This window comes from Pelodiscus sinensis, chromosome 19 (assembly GCF_052426305.1).
Source record: "Pelodiscus sinensis isolate ZL-2025 chromosome 19, ASM5242630v1, whole genome shotgun sequence".
NCBI classification, from domain to species: Eukaryota; Metazoa; Chordata; order Testudines; family Trionychidae; genus Pelodiscus; species Pelodiscus sinensis.
In genome coordinates, this window is record NC_143070.1 from 7,564,197 (window position 1) to 7,590,844 (window position 26,648).

Here is a 26,648-nt window from a genome sequence, read left to right on the forward strand (position 1 = left end):
GTAGATGGGTCCGTTTTGCGCAAAAAACCCCTTTTGCGCAAGAACCCTTATTCCTCAAAAAATGAGGTTTACAGGTTCTTGTGCAAATGGATTTTTTTGCGCAAAATGGACCCGTGTACACTGCTTTTTTTGGGCAAAAACCTCTTCTGCAAAAAGCATCAGAAGAGACTATGCAAATGAAGCGAGTAAAGTTGCTAATGAGTGCTTCATTTGCATTGTCCCTTCTGCAAAAAAGAGGCAGTGTAGACGTGCCCCTAGAGAACTCTGATAGATTTCTAGCAGGTGGTGGCAGCCTCTTGCCAGCATGACAATGCACCAGGCATTCCTTTGGCAAAGAACAGGCAATGCACTTGGTGCTTTGACATAAAAATCCCTGTTTCCTATGTACACCCAGGTAAACTACAGAACATAACGGAACATCCATTCCAACTATCAGGGCATTGCAGTCTGGCACAGGCACCTGAAACCGAAGACGATGTAAGTCATACAACTTCCTGCAAAATCTTACATCTTTGATTTTCAGCTTAACTGAACCATCCACAATATAATGCAATTAAGACACAAAAGGGAATTAACAGCCACAGGTTACACTATTAACATCCAACAAGCTATATCCAAATATAATTAGCATTTACACTGAATTCTCTAATACAGGTTTTTATTTCATAGCCCTAGTCTATATAACATGGCTGTGTTCAATTTTTATAGGGAATGGCCTTAATTAACATTTGTGTACTTTTCAATTTGGATCACTTAGCCTGCTAGTTGCTTCACCTTTTCTGGCTCAGTGTCACACACAGACATACAGTATGGACAGCACCACAAATTCAAAGGACATAAATAAAAAAAAATATGATTTTTTTTAAAAAAGAGATATATTTTGGATTCCTTTTGTTTGCCTTTTTTTTCTGAGCTGGTACAGAGAATTGCCTCTTGGCTTTCAGTACCCTGAAGTTTATACGTTCATGAATATGCCAACTATTGCCAGAATCATGCCCAAATCAGAAGAGCTGGTGATACTTGCGATATGTATTTCACACCTGGACAAACATGGCCTTTGTATCTCTGGGAATATCTGCACTGCAGAAAGTTATGGAATTGTTTAATATACTTTCTGGATCCAGGCCAGGTGGACTTAGGGGCAGACTATAAGGTGGAATGGAAGTTGAGTGCTCAAAAGGATTAATGTGTGATTGATTACCTGCCTTACAGACAAGTGGGGTATGTATGCATTTGGTGCAAGGAGCTCCTGACCCTCAGGGACTGTGTACAGCCTTTGGAGACCAGAGTTGCTGAACTGGAGGAGCTGAGAGAGGCAGAGAGGTACATAGATGAGACAAAGTAGAATGGTTCTACTCTCTGATCAGACAGCCTTTGTGCTGTTGAGGAGGGTGAAAGTCTCAGGCTATGTCTACACTGCAGGCTTTTTGCGCAAGAATGGTTGTTCTTGTGCAAAAACTTGCAGAGCGTCTACACTGCACGTGCGTTCTTGTGCAAGTAAATTTACAGTACAGTGTCAGAAAACAGGGCTTCTTCTAGAACAGTTATTCTTCTCCCCACGAGGAATAAGCCTTCTTGCACAAAAGCTCTTCCACAAGAGGCCAGTGTAGACAGGCAACATGAATTTCTTGCGCAAGAAACCCCTATGGCTAAAATGGCCATCAGAGCTTTCTTGTGCAAGAGAGCGTCCACACTGCCATGGATGCTCTTGCACAAAAGCACATCTCTTCTGCAAAAGCACATGGCAGTGTGGACTCACTCTTGTGGATGACCTTTTGCACAAGAACTCTTGTACAAAACATTTCGGCTACGTCTATATTGGCAAGATTTTGCGCAAATACTTTTAACGCAAGAGTTTTTGCGTTAAAGTATTTGTGCAAGAGAGTGTCTACACTGGCATGTGCTTTTGTGCAAGAGATGTGCTTTTGCACAAAAGCATCCGTGCCAGTGTAGACGCTCTCTTGCACAAGAAAGCTCTGATGGCCATTTTAACCATCGGGCTTTCTTGAACAAGAAATTCATGTTGCCTGTCTACACTGGCCTCTTGCGCAAGAACAGTTGCGCAAGAGGGCTTATTCCTGAGCAAGAGCATCATAGTTCTTGCGCAAGAAGCACTGATTTCACACATTAGAACGTCAGTGTTCTTGCGCAAGAACACCCCGCCATTGTAGACAGGCAGCATGTTTTTGTGCAAAAGCGGGCACTTTTGCGCAAAATCATGCTAATGTAGACACAGCCTTCTTGAGCAAGAAGCCTGCAGTGTAGATGTAGCCTCAGGGAAGGAGATTGGAGCAGAGGGAAATGATCCCATAGTTGGGATCCTCCTTCTGGATGAGATTGTGGTATCCTCTGGCACTTCCTGGGGAGAGAGCTTCAGTTATTAGGAAAAGACAGGTGTTAGTAATAGGGGATTCGATCATTAGAAACATAGACATCTGGGGGCGTGGGGCCAGGGGCCCAGCTCTGAAGGCAGAACTCCACCAGAAGCAGCACAGAAGTAGGGGTAGCAGTACTGTGACTCCCCCTTCTCCCTCATTTCCTTTTTTGGTCAGGACCTCTACAATTATACCACCACGAGATTTCAAATTAAAATAGCTGAAATATTTAGATTAGACACTAGGAAAAACTTCCTAACTCACAAAATAGTTAAACACTGCAATATATTGGTAGGAAGGCTGTGGAATCTCTGGAGATACTTAAGAGCACATTAGATAGGCATCTATTAGGGATGATCTAGATCAACGGTGGGGAACCGTTTTTTGTTCAGGGGCAAATGACCCACAGAAAAATTAGTCAAGGGCCACATGCAAATGAGGCACAGAAAAAAAAACCCCTTCATTGACATGGCCCCCCAACTGAGAATGAGAAAGATACTTCCTTCACATAAAGTGTAGGCAGCCCAGGCTAGTAGATTGTATATGTTCCAAACCCACGGTCAGATGGTGAGCTGAGGTTCCTCACCCCAATCTAGATGGTACTTGGTCCTGCCGCGAGGGCAGGGGATGGGACATGATGACCTCTAGAAGTCCCTTCCAATTCTAGTATTCTATGAGTCTATGAAATAATTAAATTTATGATTTTTTAAATCATGTGTCCACAACAGTAATAAAAACGGACCATGAATTTGATAGGGCACTAACTATAACCGATTCAAGTTTTGGTTTTATGAGAATTTTCTGCAATCTCAGTCAGTTTTAAGGCTGTATCTACTTCTACTATTTGTAGCATAATTATTTCGTTTTGTACCCTGTGACACTAGGATCTTTTCATAGTGGGATGGAAGTTGTTGAGTTTATATGACTTGAAGTTATGAATACTGGCTATGTACTTGTATTTCACATGTTTGATTCTGGGAAATTTTCTGTTAACAGCAGCTACCAGCCCAACAATCTAGTTCTAGGGAGCAGAACTGAACTCCAACGGGGTCAGTGTTCTACGAAAGCAAGAATTAACCTCTCTTAGGTGAAATTCCAACTTCCCTGAAGCACAGAGATTCCCTATGGCATTTTAGTAATAACAGTTGATTTTCTATACCTTCATTTTAGCACTGGAATTTCTGGAATCTTCTTCATGGTTTCGGTGTATGCCAACACACTTAAATGAACTGACTGAACACAAAACGTTCAGATTTCCCAAGAAGTCTTTATCAAGTCCTGTCATAATGTGGGAATCTTATCTCAGCCTCTCGCTCTGCATGGCTCTGTTCTCGGAAGGACATTTCATTCCCTCCTTGAATAATGCTGCATGTCTTCACTCACCACATGGCAAGGTAGACTCTTGAGATTTGAACATAAGAACGGCCGTACTGGGTCAGACCAAAGGCCCATCTAGCCCAGTAGCCTGTCTGCTGACAGTGGCCAGCACCAGGTGCCCCAGGGTATGTCTACACTACCCCGCTAGTTCGAACTAGCGGGGTAATGTATGCATACCGCACTTGCTAATGAAGCCCGGGATTTGAATTTCCCGGGCTTCATTAGCATAAGCGGGGAGCCGCCATTTTTAAATCCCCGCTGCTTCGAACCCCGTGTAGCGCGGCTACACGGGGCTCGAACTAGGTAGTTCGGACTAGGGTGCCTATTCCGAACTACCGGTACTCCTCGTTTCACGAGGAGTAACGGTAGTTCGGAATAGGACCCTAGTCCGAACTACCTAGTTCGAGCCCCGTGTAGCCGCGCTACACGGGGTTCGAAGCAGCGGGGATTTAAAAATGGCGGCTCCCCGCTTATGCTAATGAAGCCCGGGAAATTCAAATCCCGGGCTTCATTAGCAAGTGCGGTATGCATACATTACCCTCCTAGTTCGAACTAGGAGGGTAGTGTAGACATACCCCCAGAGAGGGTGGACTGAAGACAATGATCAAGCAATTTGTCTCCTGCCATCCCTCTCTAGCCTCTGACAAACAGAGGCCAAGGACACCATTTTATCCCCTGGCTAATAGACTTTTATGGACCTAATCTCCATGAAATTATCTAGTTTCTCTTTAAACTCTACTATGGTCCTAGCCTTCACAGCCTCCTCTGGCAAGGAGTTCCACAGGTTAACTACACGCTGTATGAAGAAGAACTTTCTTTTATTTGTTTTAAACCTGCTACCCATTAACTTCATTTGGTGTCCTCTAGTTCGTCTATTTAGGGAACTAATAAATAACTTTTCTTTATCGGCCCTCTCCACACCACTTATGATTTTATATACCTCTATCATATCCCCCCTCAGTCTCCTCTTTTCTAAACTGAAAAGTCCCAGATGCTTTAACTTCTCCTCATATGGCACCCGTTCCAAACCCCTAATCATTTTAGTTGCCCTTTTCTGAATCCTTTCCAAGGCCAAAGTATCTTTTTTGAGGTGAGGAGACCACATCTGTACACAGTATTCAAGATGTGGGTGTACCATAGTTTTATACAGGGGCAGTAAGATATTCAAGGTCTTATTTTCTATCCCTTTCTTAATAATTCCTAGCATCCTATTTGCCTTTTTGACCACCGCTGCACACTGTGTGGAAGTTTTCAGAGAACTGTCCACGATAACTCCAAGATCTCTTTCCTAATTTGTCATAGCCAAATTAGCCCCCATCATACTGTACGTATAGTTGGGGTTATTTTTCCCAATGTGCATTACTTTACACTTATCCACATTAAATTTCATTTGCCATTTAGTTGCCCAATCACTCAGTTTGGTGAGATCTTCTTGGAGTCCCTCACAGTCTGCTTCTGTCTTGACTATCCTAAACAGTTTGGTATCATCCACAAACTTTACCACCTCACTGCTTACCCCTTTCTCCAGATCATTTATGAATAAAGTTGAACAGGATTGGTCCTAGGACTGACCCTTGGGGGACATCACTAGTTACCCCTCTCCATTCTGAAAATTTACCATTTATTCCTACCTGTCTTTGTTTCCTATCTTTTAACCAGTTCTCAATCCAAGAAAGGACTTTTCCTCTTATCCCATGCCCATGTAATTTACACAAGAGCCTTTGGTGAGGGACCTTGTCAAAGGCTTTCTGAAAATCCAAGTGTACTATATCTACTGGATCCCCCTTGTCCGCATGTTTGTTAACCCCTTCAAAGAACTCTAATAGATTAATAAGACAGGATTTCCCTTTACAGAAACCATGTTGACTTTTGTCCAACAAATTATGTTCTTCTACATGCTTCACAATTTTATTCTTTACTATTGTTTTGACTAATTTGCCCGGTACTGAAGTTAGACTTACCAGTCTGTAATTGCCCGGACCACCTCTAGAGCCCTTTTTAAATATTGGTGTCACATTGGCTACCTTCCAGTCATTAGGTATGGAAGCCGATTTAAGGGATAGGTTATAAACCACAGATAATAGTTCAGCAATTTCCCATTTGAGTTCTTTTAGAATCCTTGGATGAATGCCATCCGGTCCTGGAGATTTGTTAACATTCAGTTTTTCTATTTGTTCCAAAACCTCCTCTAATGACACTTCAATCCGGGACAGTTCCTCAGATTCATCACCCACAAAGGACGGTGCAGATTTGGGAATCTCCCCAACGTCCTCAGCTGTGAAGACTGAAGCAAAGAAATCATTTAGTTTCTCTGCAATGACTTTATCATCCTTGATTGCTCCTTTTATAGTTCGATCATCTAGGGGACCCACAGTTTTTTAGCAGGCTTCCTGCTTCTAATGTACTTAAAAAACATTTTGTTATTTCTTTTTGAGTTTTTGGTTAGCTGTTCCTCAAAACCTTTTTTTGCTTTTCTTATTACATTTTTACACTTGATTTGACAGTGTTTATGTTCCTTTCTATTTATTTCACTAGGATTGTAGGAATAAAGAAAAATTTTATTCTCTTGGCCCATCCCTAGTCAGCACACTTTTATGGTGTGTGTCCTGGGTGGATGCACTTACATCTCATGAGGGATGAGATGTACTAGAAGGCCTTCCTGCACTTGGGGCACTCTTCTCCAGAGCTTCCCTGAGGTTTGTTAATGACTGAGCTCTCTCTGACATTTTCCCAAATATAGGGCATTTTAAAGGTTTCTTCCCTGTGTGGATTCTCTGGTGAACAACAAGGACTGACCTCCAACAGAGGCTTTTCCTGCCCTTGGCAGTTCATAGTTGTGACATTATGTATATACATAACATTGTTGCAACCACTGTCATATGCTTGCATCAAATCTTGTGCAAAATGGACCAGGTGAGATGCCTACAGAAAACTTATGATTCGCTGATTCTACTTATACCACTCATATCATGTATCATTTCTGTACTTGAAATTATAAAGACTTTGCTGTGTAACTTCAGACCAGTATGTAAGCTATGGCTGCTTGCATAAAAAGGACTGAGTCATGCATGGACAGGTGACTTGCTCATGTGACAAACTCCATTTTGGGAGGTACTTTCACAGTGTGAACAATGGAATTCCCGCCACGTGGGCAAGGATATAAAGATGGCCCTAGAGTTCCTCCATCTTGTCTGTCTTCATTTCAACTCATCATTTCAGGAGCATCTTTGCTACAACTTGAGCCCAAAAGAACTGATGACCCATCCTAACAAAGGATGTATTCCAGAGATGTTTAAGACAGCAGTTTATTCCATCTCTGCTACAAGCCTGCACAGCCTGTAAATTGTTGTCATTAACAATTTTACTTTCAACCTTTTCTTTCTTTATTAATAAAACATTCAATTTTAGATTTTGTATAAGATCTAAGGTGTACATTAATCTGGAAATGTGACTGTTCCTTGAGGATTGAGAGAACCTCTTCAGATTTGGTGAAACTGGTTTTCATAACCTCTCACCTGTGTAAGATGTGATACTGGCTGTGGCACTGGAGAAGCTGATGTGTCTGAGAGGATTGCTTGTGTGTCTTCTTGCTGACCAGTGCATCAAACAGAAGTGCTTTTTATGACTGATTTGGTGTGCTTTATAGTGGAGGACCGCCAGTCTTGGGCTGTAAAGCAACCTCTTCTGACAGATGATCAATGAGCTATCCACTCAGATCAAAACTTTGCCTGCAGTCAGAGCATTTATAATGGTTTGGTCTTGTGAGAACTATCTGATGTTCAATAGGGTGTGAGTATTTGCTGAAACTTTTCTCTCAGTCAGAGCAGTTGAAGGGTTTCTCTCCTGTGTGGATTCTCCGTCTAACAAAGTCTGACCGCTCACTGAAAATTTTCTCAGTCAGAGCAATTATACACAGTGTTCCATCCATTTTTTTCCACATGTATGCAGAATGAATTTTGTTAGGGGTACCAATATGTAGGGAATGTGCAACACATCATCTCCATACTGGTGCACAGAACAAAGTTCATGTGGTAGGAGTAGGGCTGGGACTCAGGGGTTTGGATTGTGGGAAGGGGGCTCAGGGCTATGGCAAAGAGCTATGGAGCCGGGGTGTGAAGGCTGGCTCTGGGATGGGGCTGATGGGCTCAGGGCTGAGATAGAAGTTTGAGGTGTGGAAGGGTAAGGGCTTCAGCTGGGGGAAGGGTGGGATTTCTGAGGTGGGTGAAGGATGGAGGGGTTTGAAAGGCAGGCCAGTGAAAGGCTACATTGAGAAGAGAAGAGTCCCACCAGCTCTCTCCCTCAGCTCAGGTGCTGCTGTGAGGAGTGAGGAAATAGAGACACCTCTCTCTGACATGGCAGTTATAGGGCTGAGGGCTGTAGATAGCCAACTGTTTGCCTGCCATGGCAAGTCTGGGCTGGGGCTGAGAACAATGGGTAGAGACATCTCTCCCCACCATAGCCCTAAGTGCTTGCACGGCACTTAATAGGCTGCTGCACAGCCACATAGCCTCACAACTTAAAGGGAACTTAGGTTATTGGGTTTCTGTCTGGTGTGGATTGTACGATGATTATTAAGATTTCTGCACCGACTGAAGCTTTCCCCACATTCAGAGCAGACAAAGGGTTTCTCCCTTGTGTGGATTCTCCTATGTCTAACAAGGTGTGAGCTACTACTGAAGTTTTTCCCACAGTCAGAGCAGTAAAAGGGTTTCTCCCCTGTATGGATTTTGCAGTGCCTAATGAGGTGTGTGCTGGTACGGAAGCTTTTCCCACAGTCAGAGCAGTTGAAGGGTTTCTCTCCTGTGTGGGTTCTCTGATGTCTAATGAGATTTGAGTGCACAGTAAAGCTTTTCCCACAATCAGAGCAGTAAAAAGGTTTCTCCCCTGTGTGAATGCGCCTATGTCTAACAAGGTGTGACCTCTCACTGAAGTTTTTCCCACAATCAGAGCAGCTGAAAGGTTTCTCTCCAGTGTGGATTCTCTCATGACTAATAAGATTTGAATGCATAGTGAACTTTTTCCCACAGTCTGAGCAATGGAAAGGTTTATCTCCTGTATTGGTTCGCTGATGTCTAATAAGACTTGAGTGTCCACTGAATTTTTTCCCACAGTCAGAGCAGCTGAAGGGTTTTTCTCCTGTGTGGATCCTCCTGTGTGTAATAAGGTGTGAGATCCTACTGAAGCTTTTCTCACAGTCAGAGCAGTTGAATGGTTTCTCTCCTGTGTGAATTCTCCTATGTCTAACAAGGTCTGAGCTCTCACTGAAGCTTTTCCCACAGTCAAAGCAGTTGAAAGGTTTCTCTCCTGTATGGGTTCTCTGATGTCTAATAAGATTTGAGTGAGCACTGAAGCTTTTCCCACAGTCCTCACAGTAAAAGGGTTTCTCCCCTGTGTGGATTCTCTGATGTGTAATGAGGTGTGAGATCCTACTGAAGCTTTTCTCACAGTCAGAGCAGTTGAAGCGTTTCTCTCTTCTGTGGATTCTATGATGTTCAATTAGGTCTGAGCTCTGAATGAAGCTTTTCCCATAGTCAGAGCAGTTATTGGGTGTCTCTCCTCTATGTATTATCTGACTGCTACTAAGGCATGAACGTCGACTGAAGCATTTCCCAGAGTCAGAGCATTTGAAGGACTTCTCTCCTGTGTGGGTGCTTTGATGTTCAATAAGAGATGCACACTCACTGTAAGTAGAGGGTGCTTGTTGATGGGGTATTTTCTGTTGAACAGTTTCTGTGGGTTTTTTCACACCTCTGCTTCTGTGACTGGATTTACCCTGTCCCTCCACTGGATGGTTTCCCTGCTGCCTTTCTGGGCTACTCTGACTCTCACAGGTCTCTCCCTGTTCACATATCTGGGAATCACGCCCTTCAGATCTTCTCAATAACATTCCATGTGGAGCCATTCGCTCTGGTCCTTCCTGCTGAAATCTCTTCTCATTGTTCTCACACAGCGATCCATCACCTGTTGGGATAGAGAGAAAATTCAGAAAACATTCTCTGTGCTGAGCTGAAAGGAAAACTCTGGAAGTGGAATAGAAAAGGGAACACACCCAAATAACGGCTGGAAAGTTTGAATAATCATGAACTGAATTCATTCTCCTTCCTCATAGCCCTTTCCCAAAGGAGAGAACCCAACCTTGTCCCCCCCCCATCTTCTGACTGGAGTTGAAGACAGGCTGAAGGGTCAGTGAGACTTGATGAAAATGCACCTGCTGTAAGGAGACAGAAATTGGTTTCTGAGTCAGTGTAGCTGATTGCTCACCTGTGTGGGTGTCGCTGATGATCTCCCCTTCTTCACAGACTTGGAGATCTGGGATCCACCGCTTCTCCCCTCGCTCCACCCAGGAGATCACATAAGCTTTGGAGACTGGAAATCCTGCTTGGGGAACAATTACCCAAGTGTTTATCTTGTTCATTAAGGTCCATGCCATTACTACTTCCAGAGCCAGGGTCTGATTTGTCCACCCAGAAAGGCTCCTTCCCTACCTTGCAGAGGCTGAGCTCTGGATGGTACAAGATCCCACATCACGCTTACCTTCAGTAAAGGTGCATCCTCCCTGCCTGAGGCCCACTGTATTCCCTAGGGGAGCTGAGTGCTCTGCTGCATTCTCTAGGGTACAATTAAGTCTCCCTCATGTCCTGTTCCATCCCCCCCATCCGAGGACATGACAGGAACACAATGCTCAGAAGTTGAGCTCTAGTGAGGGCTTGCAGATCTGACACCGAGGGCCACAGGCAGGGCTTAAACTGCAGCTAACACATGGCAGGTCACTAAAACTTCTTAGAATCTTATAATTACAGGTTTGGAAAAGGCCTCAGGAGGTCATTGAGTCCAACAACTCCCTGCCCAAGGCAGGACCAACCCCAACTAAAACATCCCAGCCAGGGCTTTGTCAAGCCGGGACTTAAAAACCTCTAGGGATGGAGATTCCACCACCTCCCTAGGTAACCCTTTCCAGTGCTTCCCCACCCACCTAGTGAAATAGTTTTTCTTAATTTCCAACCTAGACTTCCCCCACTGTAACTTGAGACCATTGCTCCTCGTTCTGTCATCTGCCGCCACTGAGAACAGCCTCTCTCCATCCTCTTTGGAACTTCCCTTCAGGTATTTAAATGCTAAAATCCCCCCTCACTCTTCCGTAGACTAAACAAGCCCAAATCCCTCAGCCTCTCCTCATAAGTCATGTGCTCCAGCCCCCTCATCATTTTGGTTGCCATCTGCTGGACCCACTCCAATGTGTCCACATCCTTTCTGTAATGGGGAGCCCAGAATTGGATGCAGTACTCCAGATGTGGCCTCACCAGTGCTGACTAAAGGAGAATAATCATGGCTCTAGATTTGCTGGCAATGCTCCTCCTAATAGCTAATATGCTATTAGTCTTCTTGGCTACAAGGGCACCGTGGACTCATATCCAGCTTCTCATACACTGTAACCACCAGGTCTGTTTCTCCCGACCTGCTGCTTAGCCAGTCGGTCCCCAGCCTGTAACAGTGCATGGGATTCCTCTGTCCCAAGTGCAGGATTCTGCACTTGTCCTTGTTGAACTTCATCAGATTTATTTTGGCCTAATTGTCCAATTTCTCTAGGTCACCTCTTGACCCTATTCTTATCCTCCAACGTATCTACCTGTCAGTGGTTCTCAAACTTTTTGGCCAGTGGCCCACCTTGTTTAATGCAAAACCTTTCCTTGGACCACCAGCTAATGGAAACTCATCATTAATTACATAATTACACCCAAGCCATTTTGCGAGTGCTGCAGCTAGGAAGAACAGTTTAATTTAATCAGTAAGAAAGGAAATGTTAATTTAAATTATTAAACAGATTAAATACATTCACTTTCTCATTTTAGTTTAATTAAACTTCATTTTAAATTAAATAAAATATTAATTTATGTCCAACACAAAAGTTTCCCATGTTTTCTTTATTTATGGCAGAGATGAGGAACTTTTTTTGGGTTGGGGGCCACTGACCCACAGAAAAAAAAAATCAGTTGGGCACCACACAAGTGAGAAGCAAAAGAAACCCCCTCCAAAAATCCCCAACCCTCACTGATATGGCCCCCAATTGAGTTATTTCATGCCTCTGGTGTCCCAGCCCCAACAGGGGAGGGAGAGAACAGGAAGGACTGAGGTTCAGGGCTTCCCAAAGGTGAGATTTACTCTTCTGGAGTTCCAGGGTTAGTGGGTTTTCTGAACCCCACTAGGCTCTGGGGTTGGCACAAAAATGAGAGGTTCCGTGTGCGGCACAGGGCTGACGAGATGGATGGGGGTTCAGGATCTGGGCAGGAGGTGGGGAGGGTGCAAGGTCTGGATGGAAGGAAGAGTGCAGGAGCAGGCTGGGAGTAGCATGTCTGGCCAGGGGGAGGGGGCAAAACAAGGAAAGGTACAGGAGCAAGGGAGGATGCAGGAGCGGGCTAGGGGTAGGGTGTCTGGCCAGAGGGGAGAGTGCAGGAGCAAGGGCGGGTGAAGAGTATGGCCAGTAGGGAGGGTGCAGGAACAGGTTGGGGGTAGGGTGTCTGGTCAGGAGGTAGGAACAAGGGAGGGGGCAGGAGCAAGCTGGGGATGTAGTGTCTTGGTAGAAGGGTGAGTGAAGGGATATTGGGGTGCAGGATCTGGGGATGGGGGGGTGCTTACCTGGCTTTGCGCCCCCATCACTCCCAAGCACAGCTTCCCGCTGCTCCTATTGGTCACAATTCCAGCCAACAGGAGCAGCGAGGAAATCAGAATCACAGAATACTAGGACTGGAAGGAACCTCAAGAGGTCATCGAGTCCAGTCCCCTGCCCTCACGGCAGGACCAAATACTGTCTAGACCATCCCTGATAGACATTTATCTAACCTACTCTTAAATATCTCCACAGATGGAGATTCCACAACCTCCCTGGGAAATTTATTCCAGTGTTTGACTACTCTGATGGTTAGGAACTTTTTCCTAATGTCCAACCTAAACCTCCCTGGCTGCAGTTTAAGCCCATTGTTTCTTGTTCTAACCTCAGAGGTAAAGATGAACACATTTTCTCCCGTCTCCTTATGACACCCTTTTAGATACCTGAAAACTGCTATCATGTCCCCCCTCAATCTTCTCTTTCCTAAACTAAACAAACCCAATTCTTTCAGGCTTTCTTCATATGCCATGTTTTCTAGACCTTTAATCATTCTTGTTGCTCTTTTCTGGACCCTCTCCAATTTCTCCACATCCTTCTTGAAATGTGCTGCCCAGAACTGGACACAATACTCCAACTGAGGCCTAACTAGCGCAGAGTAGAGCGGAAGAATGACTTCTCGTGTCTTGCTCACAACACACCTGCTAATGCATCCTAGAATCATGTTTGCTTTTTTTGCAACAGCATCACACCGCTGACTCATATTTAGCTTGTGGTCCACTATAACCCTTAGATCCCTTTCTGCCGTACTCCTTCCTAGACAGTCGCTTCCCATGCTGCATGTGTGATACTGACTGTTCCTTCCTAAGTGGAGCACTCTGCATTTGTTCTTATTAAACTTCATCCTGTTTACCGCAGACCATTTCTTCAATTTGTCCAGATCATTTTGAATTATGACCCTATCCTCCAGATTAGTCACAATCCCTTCCATCTTGGTATCATATGCAAACTTAATAAGCGTACTTTCCATGCTAATATCTAAATCGTTGATGAAGATATTGAAGAGAGCCGGTCCCAAAACAGACCCCTGCGGAACCTCACTTGTTATACCTTTCCAGCAGGATTGTGAACCATTAATAACTACTCTCTGAGCACAGTTATCCAGCCAGTTATGCACCCACCTTATAGTAGCCCCACCTAAGTTGTATTTGCCTCATTTATTGATAAGAATATCATGCGAGACTGTATCAAACGCCTTACTAAAGTCTAGGTATACCACATCCACCGCTTCTCCCTTATCCACAAGACGTTATCCTATCAAAGAACGCTATCAGATTGGTTTGACATGATTTGTTCTTTACAAATCCATGCTGCTGTTCCCTATCACCTTGCCGCTTTCCAAGTGTTCACGTCATGCATCTGACGAAGTGGGTCTTTGCCCGTGAAAGCTTATGCTCCTACACTTCAGTTAGTCTATAAGGTGCCACAGGACTCCTTGCCGCTTTTGCAGATTCAGACTAACACGGCTACCCCTCTGATAAGTGTTTACAGATGATTTCCTTAATTATCTGTTCCATTATCTTCCCTCGCACAGAAGTTAAACTAACTGGTCTGTAGTTTTCTGGGTTGTTCTTATTTCCTGTTTTATAAATGAGCACTGTATTTGCCCTTTTCCAGTCTTCTGGAATCTCTCCTGTCTACCATGATTTTCCAAAGATGATAGCTAGAGGCTCAGATACGTCCTCTATCAGCTCCTTGAGTATTCTAGGATGCATTTCATCAGGCCCTGGTGACTTGCAGGCATCTAACTTTTCTAGGTGATTTAGTTGGGATTGGTCCTGCCTAGAGCAGGGGGCTGGACTTGATGACCTTCTGAGGTCTCTTCCAGCTCTATGGTTCTATGATCCCTTCTTGGATCATCATATAGTGCTGGGAAGATCTCCCTGTGATGTTACAAGATTATAATATGACCATGTGGGTCATTGTGCTGCCACTGCTACACAGTTGCAACAAACCATATACAAAGTGTGTCGTGTGCGGTGTCACTGGGAAAGTTCTGATGTGGGTGTTGGAGGCAAAAGAGGAACAAGGAAAGAGTTCAAATGGATGTTGTTCTCTTTCTAACCTGTTAATTGTTATTTGGTTCCCTAAACCATTAAAGTGTTATCTGTTAACCTCCTATCTCTTCCCAGAGTGAGTGCAAAAGAATGTCTGAGGTGGACACAAGAGGCGGGAAAACTCTAAGATAAACAGTAGGAGTAAACAACAGTGTACACGGCCCCAGCAGGAAGAGGCCCAGAGAGTCAGAAGCTGCACGTGGCTAATCCTTAAAGGAGAGAGGGACGCAGACACAGGTTGTTGGTTGACCATCAAGAGGAGCCTCCCAGAACGCCGTCTACTCGAATCGCCTGGCCAGTGGACCAGCTCAGGAGTCAACTTGGGAAGATCAGATAACACGAACTGCCTTCTGCTTGCCTTATCAGCCTGCCTGGGACTGTATGTGTGGTTGAGTATATGAGTGAGATTCTCTTCCCTTCCCAGTTTTAACTGAATAAGCAAACCCTGTACACTCCTATGTGGTAATCCCCTCTCTTTAGCATTTAAAGCAGTTGCAATCCACAATCCCTTGCAACAGTGGTGACTATGATTATCCTGTTTGTATATGTACATCATTTTTGCACCTCAATTTATGAATGTGGACCATGCACTTGTATTTCAAATATGGTTGCTGCTACGGATGTACCCACAAGATAGCTTCCATCCCGTACAGCCAGCATACTGTGGGCATGTCTACACTAGGAAATTATTTATTTCAAAATGACTTTCAAAATTAGCATTATTCCCTGAGGAAAGCAAGAGTACAGGTTTTGAAATAAGCGGTCTGTTCTTTCGAAATAATGGTAGTGTGGACACTCGGCTTATAAATTCAACCTAAGAGGGTTTATTTTGAAATAACACCCTAGTGTAGACCAAGGCTGTTAATGCAACATTCAGACTGATGGTCCATCAACAAAGACCATTGGCAATGGAAATCTGAGCCCCACTCGATGGACTTTCCCGTGGACTTTTCAGCCAGATGGTGGGTAATGCCTGCAATGACTCATCAGACCAGACAGGGACATGTGACCAGCTCATGTGACACTGAACTCTATTTCGCTCACAGTGCTGGGGGCTTTGCTTGGGACAATGAGCTCCCCGCCACCTGGGCTCCCTGTAAGCTGCGTGCACATGTGGCCATGCAGGACAGATTCACATCCTGCTCAGCAGAGTTCACAGATCCCATAGCATGTGCTCAGGGTGCCCCTCCCCTACCTTGCACCATTCTGCAGTTGCTCCTGGGAATGAAGCCCCTGGGCTCGTCTACATTGGCCCCTTTTCCGGAAGGGGCATGTTAATTTCACGAGTCGTAATAGGGAAATCCGCGGGGGATTTAAATATCCCCCGCGGCACTTAAATAAAAATGTCCGCCGCTTTTTTCCGGCTTTTAGAAAAGCCGGAAAAGAGCGTCTACACTGGCCCCGATCCTCCGGAAAAAAAGCCCTTTTCCGGAGGATCTTATTCCTACTTCAAAGTAGGAATAAGATCCTCCGGAAAAGGGCTTTTTTTCCGGAGGATCGGGGCCAGTGTAGACGCTCTTTTCCGGCTTTTCTAAAGGCCGGAAAAAAGCGGCGGACATTTTTATTTAAATGCCGCGGGGGATATTTAAATCCCCCGCGGATTTCCCTATTACGACTCGTGAAATTAACATGCCCCTTCCGGAAAAGGGGCCAATGTAGACGTAGCCCCTATCTGTGGTCAGTCCTGGTTGCCATGAACAGGGACTGTTTGGTTGCAGCAGCCCCTGTCCGCGGGGGAGCCCAGCTCCCCACTAGGACCGGTGTGGACAGGGGCTACTTCTCAGCAGCCTCCCTCTCTGGTGTGGGGGCGGAGGGGAGGGGGAAGAGGAGCAGGCAGCATCCTGGAGACGGTGCTAAGGGGAAGCAGCTTTTAAGCCGGCTCTCCCAGCACCAACTCCTAGTCCCCCCCCCCCCCACCCACTGCTTCCTCTCTCTGATTGAGTTGAGTCACTACTCAACTAACCGATAAGCTTATGCTGGTTGCTTACATCCTTCTTTCTCTCACACATATATACACACTCTGTGACACACACAATTCTTCCCCAGCTCATATATCCAATATGTGCGGAGCGGAGGAGGAGAGACAAGAGAGTTCAGGGCGGCTTGCAGTGTCTTGAAGGGACAGCACGAGGTTTCTCAGAAACTGGTCCAGAAGCGCAACCAGTGCACACGCAACCTCTGTCCCTCTCTTCTAAACACACACCAATATGTCTGACACACAGTCTACCTCTGTGTCACCCACCAACAAACCTACCGTGTCACACACATGGCGTCACCCATTTACACACCTTCTCTGTGTCTCACACATACACAGTCTCTTTCACACTCACCTTGCAGCACATAAATGTATTATTGTTGTCATTACTACTTGGTAGTTCCTGCAATGCACTTAGATAATCTCTGCCCTTTTATTCTTTCCCAGTGTCTATTTTATTATTTTTTTATTTCTATTGCACTTACATTTAATTCGCTGAGTACTGAGTTCTAAAGAGCCTAGCCAGTCCTGGCTGGAGTAATTATCTGTTGTAACTTTAAAAACAAACAAACAAACAAACACAACCCTAAAAGGGTTCTGGTTTCAACTAGTGGTGTACAAGAGCAGTGGGAGCAAGACGGCCTTTCAACTTCTGAATGTTTTGTGTTTAGTCAGTTCATTTAAGTGTGTTGGCATACACCAAAACCACAAAGAAGATTTCAGAAATTCCAGTGCTAAAATATTTACAAAGCTATAGAAAATCAACTGTTATTACTAAAATGCCATAGGGAACCTCTGTGCTTCAGGGAAGTTAGAATTTCAAACTATGGAAATGGTCTGAGGTAATTAGGATGAAGATCAATAAGGACAAATTCAAAATATTGTACTTAGGAAGGAACAATCCGTGTCACACATACAGAATGGGAAGTGATTGTCGAGGAAGGAGTCCTGCTGAAAGGGATCTAGGGGTCAGAGTGGACCACAAGCTACATATGAGTCAACAGTGTGACGCTGTTGCAAAAAAAGCAAACATGATTCTGGGATTCATTAACAAGAGTGTTGTGAGCAAGACAAGAAGTTATTCTTCCACTCTGTGCTGCGCTAGTTAGGCCTCAGTTGGAGTACTGTGTCCAGTTCTGGGCACCACATTCCAAGAAAGATGTTGAGAAACTGGAGCAGGTTCAGAGAAGAGCAACCAAAATGATTAAAGGTCTAGAAAACATGAGCTATAAGGGAAGACTGAAAGAACTGGGCTTGTTTCGTTTGGAAAGAAGGCAGAGAGGGGACATGATAGTTTTCAAGTATCTAAAAGGGTTACAAGGAGGAGAGAGAAAAATTGCTCTCCTCTCTGATGACAGGACAAGAAGCAATGGGCTTAAATTGCTGCAAGAGAGGGTTAGGTTGGACATTAGGAAAAACTTTCTAACTGTCACGGTGGCTAAACACTGGAATAAATTGCCTGGGGAGGTTGTAGAATCTTCATCACTGGAGACATTTAAGAGCAGATTAGAAAGACATCTATCAGGGATAATCTAGAAAGTGCATGATCCTGCCATGAGGGCAGACGACTGGACTGGATGACTTCTTGAGGTCCCTTCTAGTTCTAGTATTCTATGATTCTATGACGAAGGGGGGAAAACGACAGAGGTCTATAAAATCATGATTAGCGTGGAGAAAGTGAGTGAAGAAAAGTTATTTACTTGTTCCCATAATATAAGAACTAGGGGGTCACCAAATGAAATTAATAGGTAGCAGGTTCAAAACCAAAAAGAAATACTACTTCACGCAATGCACAGTTAACCTGTGGAACTCCTTGCCAGAGGATATTGTGAAGACTGGGTCTTTAACAGGTTTTGAAATAGAGAAAGATAACTTCTTGGAAGATAGGTCCATCAATGGCTGAGGAGGAATGCCTTAGTTGATCAGAAGCTGGGAATGGGTGACCCAGAAAGGATCACTTGATGATTCCCTGTTCTGTTCATTCCTTCTAGGACAGTGGTCACCAACCAATAGATCAAGATCTACTAGTAGATCTTGGAGCCTCTGACAGATAGCCTGTAGGCCAAGCCAGTAAGGATTATCAAGTGACAGCGCTTCAGCTGCCTCTCCCCACAGTGCTGTTAGTCTCCTGCCCTTTGCCTTGAAGCTGGCCCTCCCTCTGGGGAGGCTCCTGCTTTCTGTACAGGGCAGAGGAGAGAGAGGAGGGTGCTGCTGTCAAGTTGCCCCCTCCCACCGTGTAACCGGTTGTCACTCCTTCCCCACTCTGGCATGATAAATGCAGAAGTGGGGGCCAGCAAGTGTACCCCAAAGCCTTATCTACCAGGCTTTGGTATAAAACTTCCCCCAAAATCTTAAAAACCTAGATCTTGGGAATAAAACTTCCGCTGCCACCACCCAAATGTTGATAAAAAAAATCAGGGGAAAGATCATTTGGGAAATCTCACCCCTAAAATAAAAATCAGGGCACACAATTAACCACTGCCAGGTTAATAAAAAGAAAAGAAAGAACTTTTATTATTACAACAATATTCCTGTTGCAAGCATAATGACTAGATAGGGAGGTAACAAAATATACTCGTGGAGAAACTCCATGGGCCTAGAACTTAGTTACAAAGAAAAGCCAAAACATCTTTTAAGCAGTGCCAGATCTCAGATCCCATACCCAACCCTTAAAACAATAAAGCCTAATGAAACTACCTAAACTTTACCCTACTTACAAAAATGAAGAATGGTGTCTTGGAGAGAGAGAGAGACATGCTTGTCCCTCTCTGTAGCTGCAGAAAACACACCCAGAGAGACAAAAGGAGAAAGGAAAAAACCCAAATTCCTTCGTCCCAGTTTGAAAGTCCCACCTACATTCCTACTGGTCACTCCACCTGGCTAGGTGTAGTTAACCCCTCCACTGAGCAGAGAGGGGGTACAACAGGACTTGGGATGGAGTTTGCTAGCTACTTTAGGGAGTGGTGCCTGCCTTAGCCCCACTGCACCAACACCCAGGAGCCACCTGAGATAAGCAGGGCCAAGCTGGAGCCCACATCCCAAACTCCTACCCTAGTCATGAACCCCCTCATACACCCCAAGCCCCAGCCCTGAGCACCTTTGCATCCAAACGCCATCCCAGAGGCTGCACCGAGAACCCCTTCCTACATCCCAACTGCCTGCCCCAAGAGCAGCTCAGAGCCCTTCTCACACTCCAGGTCCCTTAATCCAAGACCAGAGCCTGCACCCCGAACCCTCTACCCCAGTGAGTGAGGATGGGCAAGAAAGGGAGGATGGAGCGAGCAGGGGCGGGGCCTTGGAGAAGGGGTGGGAAGGAGGCGGGGCTAGGGTATTTATATTTGAGGTATATCTTGGAGTGCACTTAAATTCAAAAAGTGACCTTGTGCTTAAAAAGATTGGAGACCCCTGCTCTAGGGGCATCTGGCATTGGCCACTGTCAGCAGACAGGACACTGGGCTAGAGGGACCTTTGATCTGACCCCGTCCGGCCGTTCTTATGTTCTTAAGCTACAAGACCAGTTTTCAAACCCATCAGCAATAGGAGTGGGCCATGGCCTGGCTGCCTCGTTGCCTAACGAAGTCATGGAGGTTGAAAGATTTGTGGCTCCCAATCCCGACGGTCTCTGCCTCCGCTGGGAGAAATGGGAAGCGCTTTGGGGTCCAGACGAACCCTGAGGCCCTGTTGCTTTTGTCAAGCGATGTACGGAACCACTTGAGGGGATGCTGCTGTGTTTCCTGCTGCTTGTGCACTTTGGAGAAGAGGAAGAGAAGATGTCACCTGTCTCCTAGAAGACAAGTTAAAGTTTTCTCCCCGTCTTTCCTCTCCGGACTGACCAATCTGCGAGTGGCCCTGTGGGATAAAGGCCTGAGGGTCAGCATGGGTGCCCGACACCAGCTGGAGCTTCCTTTCAGTCTGGCCCCAAATTCCCCAACCACAACTCCCCTTGTGGAGGTGGTTTATCTAGAGCAGCAGTTCCCTACCGCTGGTCCGCAGATTAGTGCCAGGCTACGGCAGTTGCTGAAGCTGACTGTTTGTGGTGGCTCTGGGGGCCGTGGCAGGGGAACACCAACTGGGAGGAAGGGGAGGGGAGTGCTTCTTCTCCACGAATCAGATCGCGAAGTGAGGCTCGGGGCTTTCTCTCTCCCCCAAACCCCCAGCAGGAAGCCGGCACTTGTGTGCCAACAGAATCCAGCCAATGGACGCAGTGGAGGCGATGCCAGGGACCGGTGCAGGGCACAAAGGCAAGTAAGTACCTCCCACCCCCTCCAACCCAGACCCCGCACCACCACCCTACTGAGACCCTGCACCACCAGCCTGCTCCTGCATCCTCCCCCGACCAGACACCCTACCCCATCCCACTCCTGCCCCCTCTCTCCTGGACAAACACCCTACGCCCAGCCTGCTCCAGAACCCACTTTTGCTCCTGCACCCTCCATCCTAGCTACACACAGCACCTTCCCTTGCTCCTGCACTCTCCCACCTGGCCAGACGCTCTACTCTCAGCTTGCTCCTGCACCCTTCCTCCTACCCAGACTTCACCCCCTCCAGCACTCCATCTCCCGCCAAGACTCTGCACCCCCATTCCTGTCACTGGCAGCCCTGTGCCACATACTGAATCCTTCACTTTTGTCCAACCCCACAGCATGGGGGGGGGGGGTCCACAAAATCCGCTAACCCTGGAACCCCATAAGAGTAAATCTGGCCTATGGGAAACCCTGAACCGCAGTGCTCCCTGTCCTTCCTCCTTCCCTGTTGGGGCTGGAGCACCAGAGGAGTGAGGTGTCTCAGTTGGGGGCCACATCAGTGAGGGCTGCGGGTTGGTTTTTTTTTTTGGAGCTTGTTTTTTTGCTTCTCAGTGCCCCCTCTACCCCCACCCAAAAAAGGTTCCCCACCCCTGCCATAAATAAAGAAAACATGGGAACCTTTTGTGTTGGACATAAATTAATATTTTACTTTATTTAAAATGACATTTACATAAGAACATAAGAACGGCCGTACTGGGTCAGACCAAAGGTCCATCTAGCCCAGTAGCCTGTCTGCCGACAGCGGCCAGCACCAGGTGCCCCAGAGAAGGTGGACCGAAGACAATGATCGAGCGATTTGTCTCCTGCCATCTCTCTCCAGCCTCTGGAAAAACAGAGGCCAAGGACACCATTTTATCCCCTGGCTAATAGCCTTTTATGGACCTAACCTCCATGAAATTATCTAGCTTCTCTTTAAACTCTATTATAGTCCTAGCCTTCACAGCCTCCTCTGGCAAGGAGTTCCACAGGTTGACTACACGCTGTGTGAAGAAGAACTTTCTTTTATTCGTTTTAAACCTGCTACCTGTTTGATAAACTAGCATGAGAAAGTTAAAATGCTTAGTCTGTTTAATAATTTCAATGAGTATTTCCTTTCTTTCTGGTTACATTAAACCATTTGTCCAAGCTGCAGCACTAGCAAAATGGCTCAGGTATAATTATGTAATTAACAGCGAGTTTCCATTAGCAGCTGGTGGTCCCCAAAAAGGTTTACATTGAGCCAGGTGGGTCATGGACCGAAAAGATTGAGAACCACTGGCATAAGGTGCTGGGTGATACTGGGCAGGGAGGCAGTGTGCTAGACACACTGGCAATGCAGGGCTGGAGCTGGGGGTGCAGGTAGGAGGGAAGTGCAGGGGTTGGGTTGAAGATGGTTGTGCAGAGGTTGGGATGAAGGTGATAAAATGTTGGGGTAAGAGGAACAGTGTAGGAGTCAGAGTGCAGGAAAGGCAGGAGTTAATGGCAAAGGAGGCACAAGATGGTGGCCCAGGAGGTAGAGAGCCCATTGCAGCCAAGGGAAATGGGGGGGGCACCATGCCTGAAGTGGGGGGGGGGGGGCGGGGATGCCAACATACAAGTTTGCCTAGGCCGCCATTTTGCCTAACGCTGGCCCTGGCCAGTGTACATATTTTGGAGGACTGGCAACGTGTTATTTGCATATTCGTCATTTGCATAATGAATATGCAAATAAAATATTATTGGTCCACTAAAAGTTTGTGAATGGGTTTCCTGGTCCGCAGAGTAAAAAAAGGCTGGGAGCCACTGATCTACAGCACTTCCGTTATGACCACCCTGCCGCGTTGAAAGTGCTGCCGCTCTAAGCTTGTATGTGTAGTAGACAAAACCAAAGTGAGTCACCAGTATGAAAAAGGATTCTTCCAAGAGAATCCTCTGAACTGTCATTCATGCTTAAATTCGACGACACTTTACACTCAAATTTGAATAAAGATGCTAATTATCTTACCCATTACAAAGATAGCTTCCCCAATTAACACCTCTAATATCATTAGTTCACAGACATTTATCTCCCCTCCTTCATCCCCCTTCTGTTCTGAAATTTGATTTGTTCTTTTCATATGTGTTCATTTTTTTAATTGTATCCTTTGGTATATATGGTTGTGACAATTTTCTTCCAATATTTGATCTGAGGAAGTGGGTCTGGCCCACGAAAGCTCATCACCTATTAAACCATCTTGTTAGTCTTTAAAGTGCTACACAGTCCTGTTTTTTGTTTCAGTATGAAAGCAACTTCTTCAGGCAACCCCAGCCACAAGAACACCACAGAGCTATTTCTTTTCACCTGGCACTGCTGTGTGTCACCCAGAAGTTCACAGCAGCAGAAAAGGCCATGGGTTTATTCAGCGTGTTGTTCACTGTGTGGACCTGCCAGCCGCTGAGAGCCAGATGCCGCGCTTGTTAAAACCTCGCTGTAGCCTCATCCGCACGCTCTAAAAATGCTTGATAACCTCCGCAGAGCGTGAGGCAGAGCACGGATTATTAACCCACCTCCACAAAGGCAGCCTAAACGCTTGATGATAAAAAACTCCAAGTCAGATCCTACGTTAAGTTCTGCTCATGTAGAATCCCTCAGCCCTCTGTATCTCTCCACTCTGGATCTGTCTCCCTCCCATCAAAGTTCATCTTAGCCCAGGCTTTCTAATCTCTCCTGGCAGACATCCGTCAGCTATCCACTGAAACACACCTTGGCCTGACGCAAGCGCTTCCTCTATCCCTGCTGATACGAGACGACAAGCCTGTTGGCCTAGAGCAACAGAGAATTCATTGCTCGGGGCTTGCTCTATAATTCTAATAGTGGAGAAAAAAATCACTCTTTTCCCATCACAAAATTACAAGGTCTGAAATATGCCAGGAGCAATATCAGCAAGGAGATATTTACAGTAATTAACGCCAGCGCCTCACCTCATTCTCATAGTTGCCTCAATGACAAGGCAAGGGAAGATGTGCTTGGACTGACCTCGCTCTGATACACAAGCTAACCACTTAAGCCCATTCCTGAGCAGTGAGGAGGGTAGAAAACACACACTCCTGAGAGATGGCAGAGGAACACACTGACCCCTGTGCAAACCAGGAGGGATGAGGGGATAATGGACACGGATGTTTTGTTCCAATAAGCAAGTATAAGGATAAGGGGGCAGCAAGACACGGAGCTCAATGTGCACCTTGTTCGTGTCAATGTATGAAAGGGGAAGTCACAGGAAGGGCATGTAGGTGCTGGCTGAAGGGCAGAGTTCAAGTTGCTGGCTGAGCTGGTACAATCGTCGGGGTGGGACACGTCTCACTGTACCTGGGCCCGGGGAGCTGGGACACAAGCACCCTGCTCCTTCAACAATAAACCTGGCCAAGCGCCTTAGCCCCCGAACGGAGCCTGGGTCTTTCTTTAGCAACAACCCTGAGCTGTGCTGCATGGGCAAGCCACATGCTTTGCCAGTGCCGCTGGCATCAGAGCTCCAGACAGGGCCGCCCTGAGCAGCCATAAGGATGCTCTGTGGCACTAGCAGCAATTTGTATGGTGCTGCAGCTGCTATGGGAAGCAAAGATTATCAATCACAGCAGCACCTGGGAACTCCAGTGTAAATCAGGACTCCACTGTGCTATCAGGGTGCTCATATGGAGCTAAGCATCACCCCTCTTTACTGTAGGTATCCTTCCCCCGCCCTGAGAAACAGGGACACACTATAATAGCTATTGCAGAGATAGGCGACAACACACAGAGGCTGTGTCTAGATTGGCCAGTTTTTCCGGAAAATCAGCCGCTTTTCCAGAAAAACTTGCCAGTTGTCTACACTGGCCATTTGAATTTCCGCAAAAGCACTGACTTCCTACTGTAAGAAATCAGTGCTTCTTGCAGAAATATTATGCTGCTCCCATTCAGGCAAAAGTCCTTTTGCACAAAAGGGCCAGTGTAGACAACTCAGATTTGTTTTCCGCAAAAAAGCCCCGATCGCGAAAATGGCCAATCTAGACGCTCTTTTCCGCAAATGCTTTTAATGGAAAACTTTTCCGTTAAAAGCATTTCCGGAAAATCATGCCAGTCTAGACACAGCCAGAGGGTCTAAGTGACTTGACCAAGTTCATACAGGAATCTGTGACAGGTGCAGAGAACTGAACAAGTCTCCTGAGCTTGAAACCAGACATTCAAATAGAAAGAAAAAGTCCCGACCCAAAGATATTTCACTCTAAAAAGACAAGACAGATGACGTGATTATCGCCATTGCACACTGAGGCAAGTGAGCCCCCGAGAGAATAAAGTCAAACTTTTCAAAGAACCCAGGTCCTGTGACTCAAAAGCAGGAAGAGCTCTGTGCACATTTATCTACTACAGAGCTACCCTCCACAGAGCGCTCACAGAGCCTGAACTGCCTCAGCCACCCTCCCTCAGCCCCAACCCCTCTCCCTGACAGGAAGCAGCATATCACAGAGATCAGCCACAGCCAGGAAAGGACTCTGGGAACTGCACCCTCCTTCCAGGGGCTCAGCCCACTGGCACAAGGGAATCCTGCAGGCACTAACAGCAGCCGGACCCAGCCCCACAACTTTGGTATCTGCTGGTCCTGCCTGGACCCTTCAACTGTCACCTTTGGCCAAGGCACAACAGGGCAAGATGGTGGGGAAGCACATTGAGACCTTGGCTGTAGGAAGAGCTGCACCTTTATATCATGTCCCTCAACCTGTTTCCCCTGAGAAAGGGCATGGAGGGGACAGTCTATCACAGAGAAGCCAGGATCATTGGGGCTCATACTCCAGACATTGGGGAGGGTCAGGGGACAATGAGGGACCCTGAACCTAACCCAACCCAGCTGCTCCAGAGCCACCCAGCTTCTGATACCTGAGGGGACAGGAATCCTTACCCAGCCAGCTCACAGCCTCATAATTCTCCTGCATCACATCCCTGTAGAGGGCTCTCTGGCCCGGGTCCAACAGAGCCCATTCCTCCTCTGAGAAATACACAGCCACCTCCTCGAAGGTTACCGGCTCCGCCACAGCCATTTCCTTTCCCTGGCTCTGCAGGCCATGAGCTGTGCTAGAGCAAGACATGGGTGTTCTGCAGCCTGTCAGGGGGAGAAAGGCAATTGGAGACATGTCAGAAGGGGCTTTAATCCTTTCCACACCCCCATTCTCCCAGACTCTGTCCCTGGTGACACACATGCTAGCCTCTGCCATTTTGGGCAAATACTCCATAAAGAGCACACACAAGTTTGTGCATTTGGAATCTTTCATGTCTGTCAATACCTGGCTTGAGTTTCAACACAACTGCACCTGCAACAATGGGATTCGGTTCTGAGCACCCAGTGTTTCTGACAAACCAGCGGCTTATTTACCTGTCTGACTGTGGATGCAGGTGTCTAAATGTAGGCTCCTGCAGTTAAAGCCCTCCCCCCCCCCCCCCGAATCCTCCTGCATTTATTTGTAGCACAGAGGTAAACCCTCTCATAGGGCTAAACAGACAGATTTTATAAACCCTCTCCACAGCAGAGATGAAGAGAAGACAAAAGGCCCACTTGCAGCAAGGGTGGGAATCTTTTCTGGGTTAGGGGGCCACTGACCCACAGAAAAATCAGTCGGGGGCCACACGCAAGTGAGAAGCAAAAATAAACAAAATAAAATCGTACCCTCCCCCACACCTTCCCTCTGTTCCCTCCTAGTTCCCCTCAGCCCCATGACTCCTCCCCCGCAGCCTGAGTCTTAATCCTCCTTCCCCCACATAACCCATGCACCCCAGCGCTCTATAATTCTCACCCTCCCCACTGCGCTCCCCGGCCGCACACAGCGAACTGGAGCGATTCCAACAGCTGGCCTGAAAGTTCGCTCCTTAAGGCAGGCTGCGCAGGCGCCCTTCCCCCTGCGCGCTGAGCACGCGCAGTAGCCGCGACTGAGGCG

The 26,648-nt window shown here is 46.5% G+C and overlaps 1 protein-coding gene across 1 annotated transcript; it reads right to left on the bottom strand.

The window, feature by feature from the left end:
• Positions 1-5,327: 5,327 nt before the first annotated feature.
• On the bottom strand, positions 5,328-26,640 carry LOC106731412 (uncharacterized). The gene is made up of 4 exons (XM_075913977.2): positions 26,508-26,640; positions 25,619-25,819; positions 10,014-10,130; positions 5,328-9,713 (listed from the first exon to the last, which is right to left on the bottom strand). The coding sequence occupies exons 2-4, from the start codon at positions 25,803-25,805 to the stop codon at positions 8,269-8,271; spliced, it is 1,749 nt and encodes a 582-aa protein (XP_075770092.2). The 5' UTR covers positions 25,806-25,819; positions 26,508-26,640; the 3' UTR covers positions 5,328-8,268.
• Between the last annotated feature and the right edge of the window lie 8 nt (positions 26,641-26,648).

Excerpts from the sequence above, each read along its gene's own strand:
- LOC106731412 (XM_075913977.2), bottom strand. The coding sequence starts at position 25,805 with ATGTCTTGCTCTAGCACAGCTCATGGCCTGCAGAGCCAGGGAAAGGAA. Across the intron at positions 10,131-25,618 it reads TGAGGCTGTGAGCTGGCTGG|CAGGATTTCCAGTCTCCAAA; the intron begins GTAAGGATTCCT and ends TTGTTCCCCAAG. Across the intron at positions 9,714-10,013 it reads CATCAGCGACACCCACACAG|GTGATGGATCGCTGTGTGAG; the intron begins GTGAGCAATCAG and ends CTATCCCAACAG.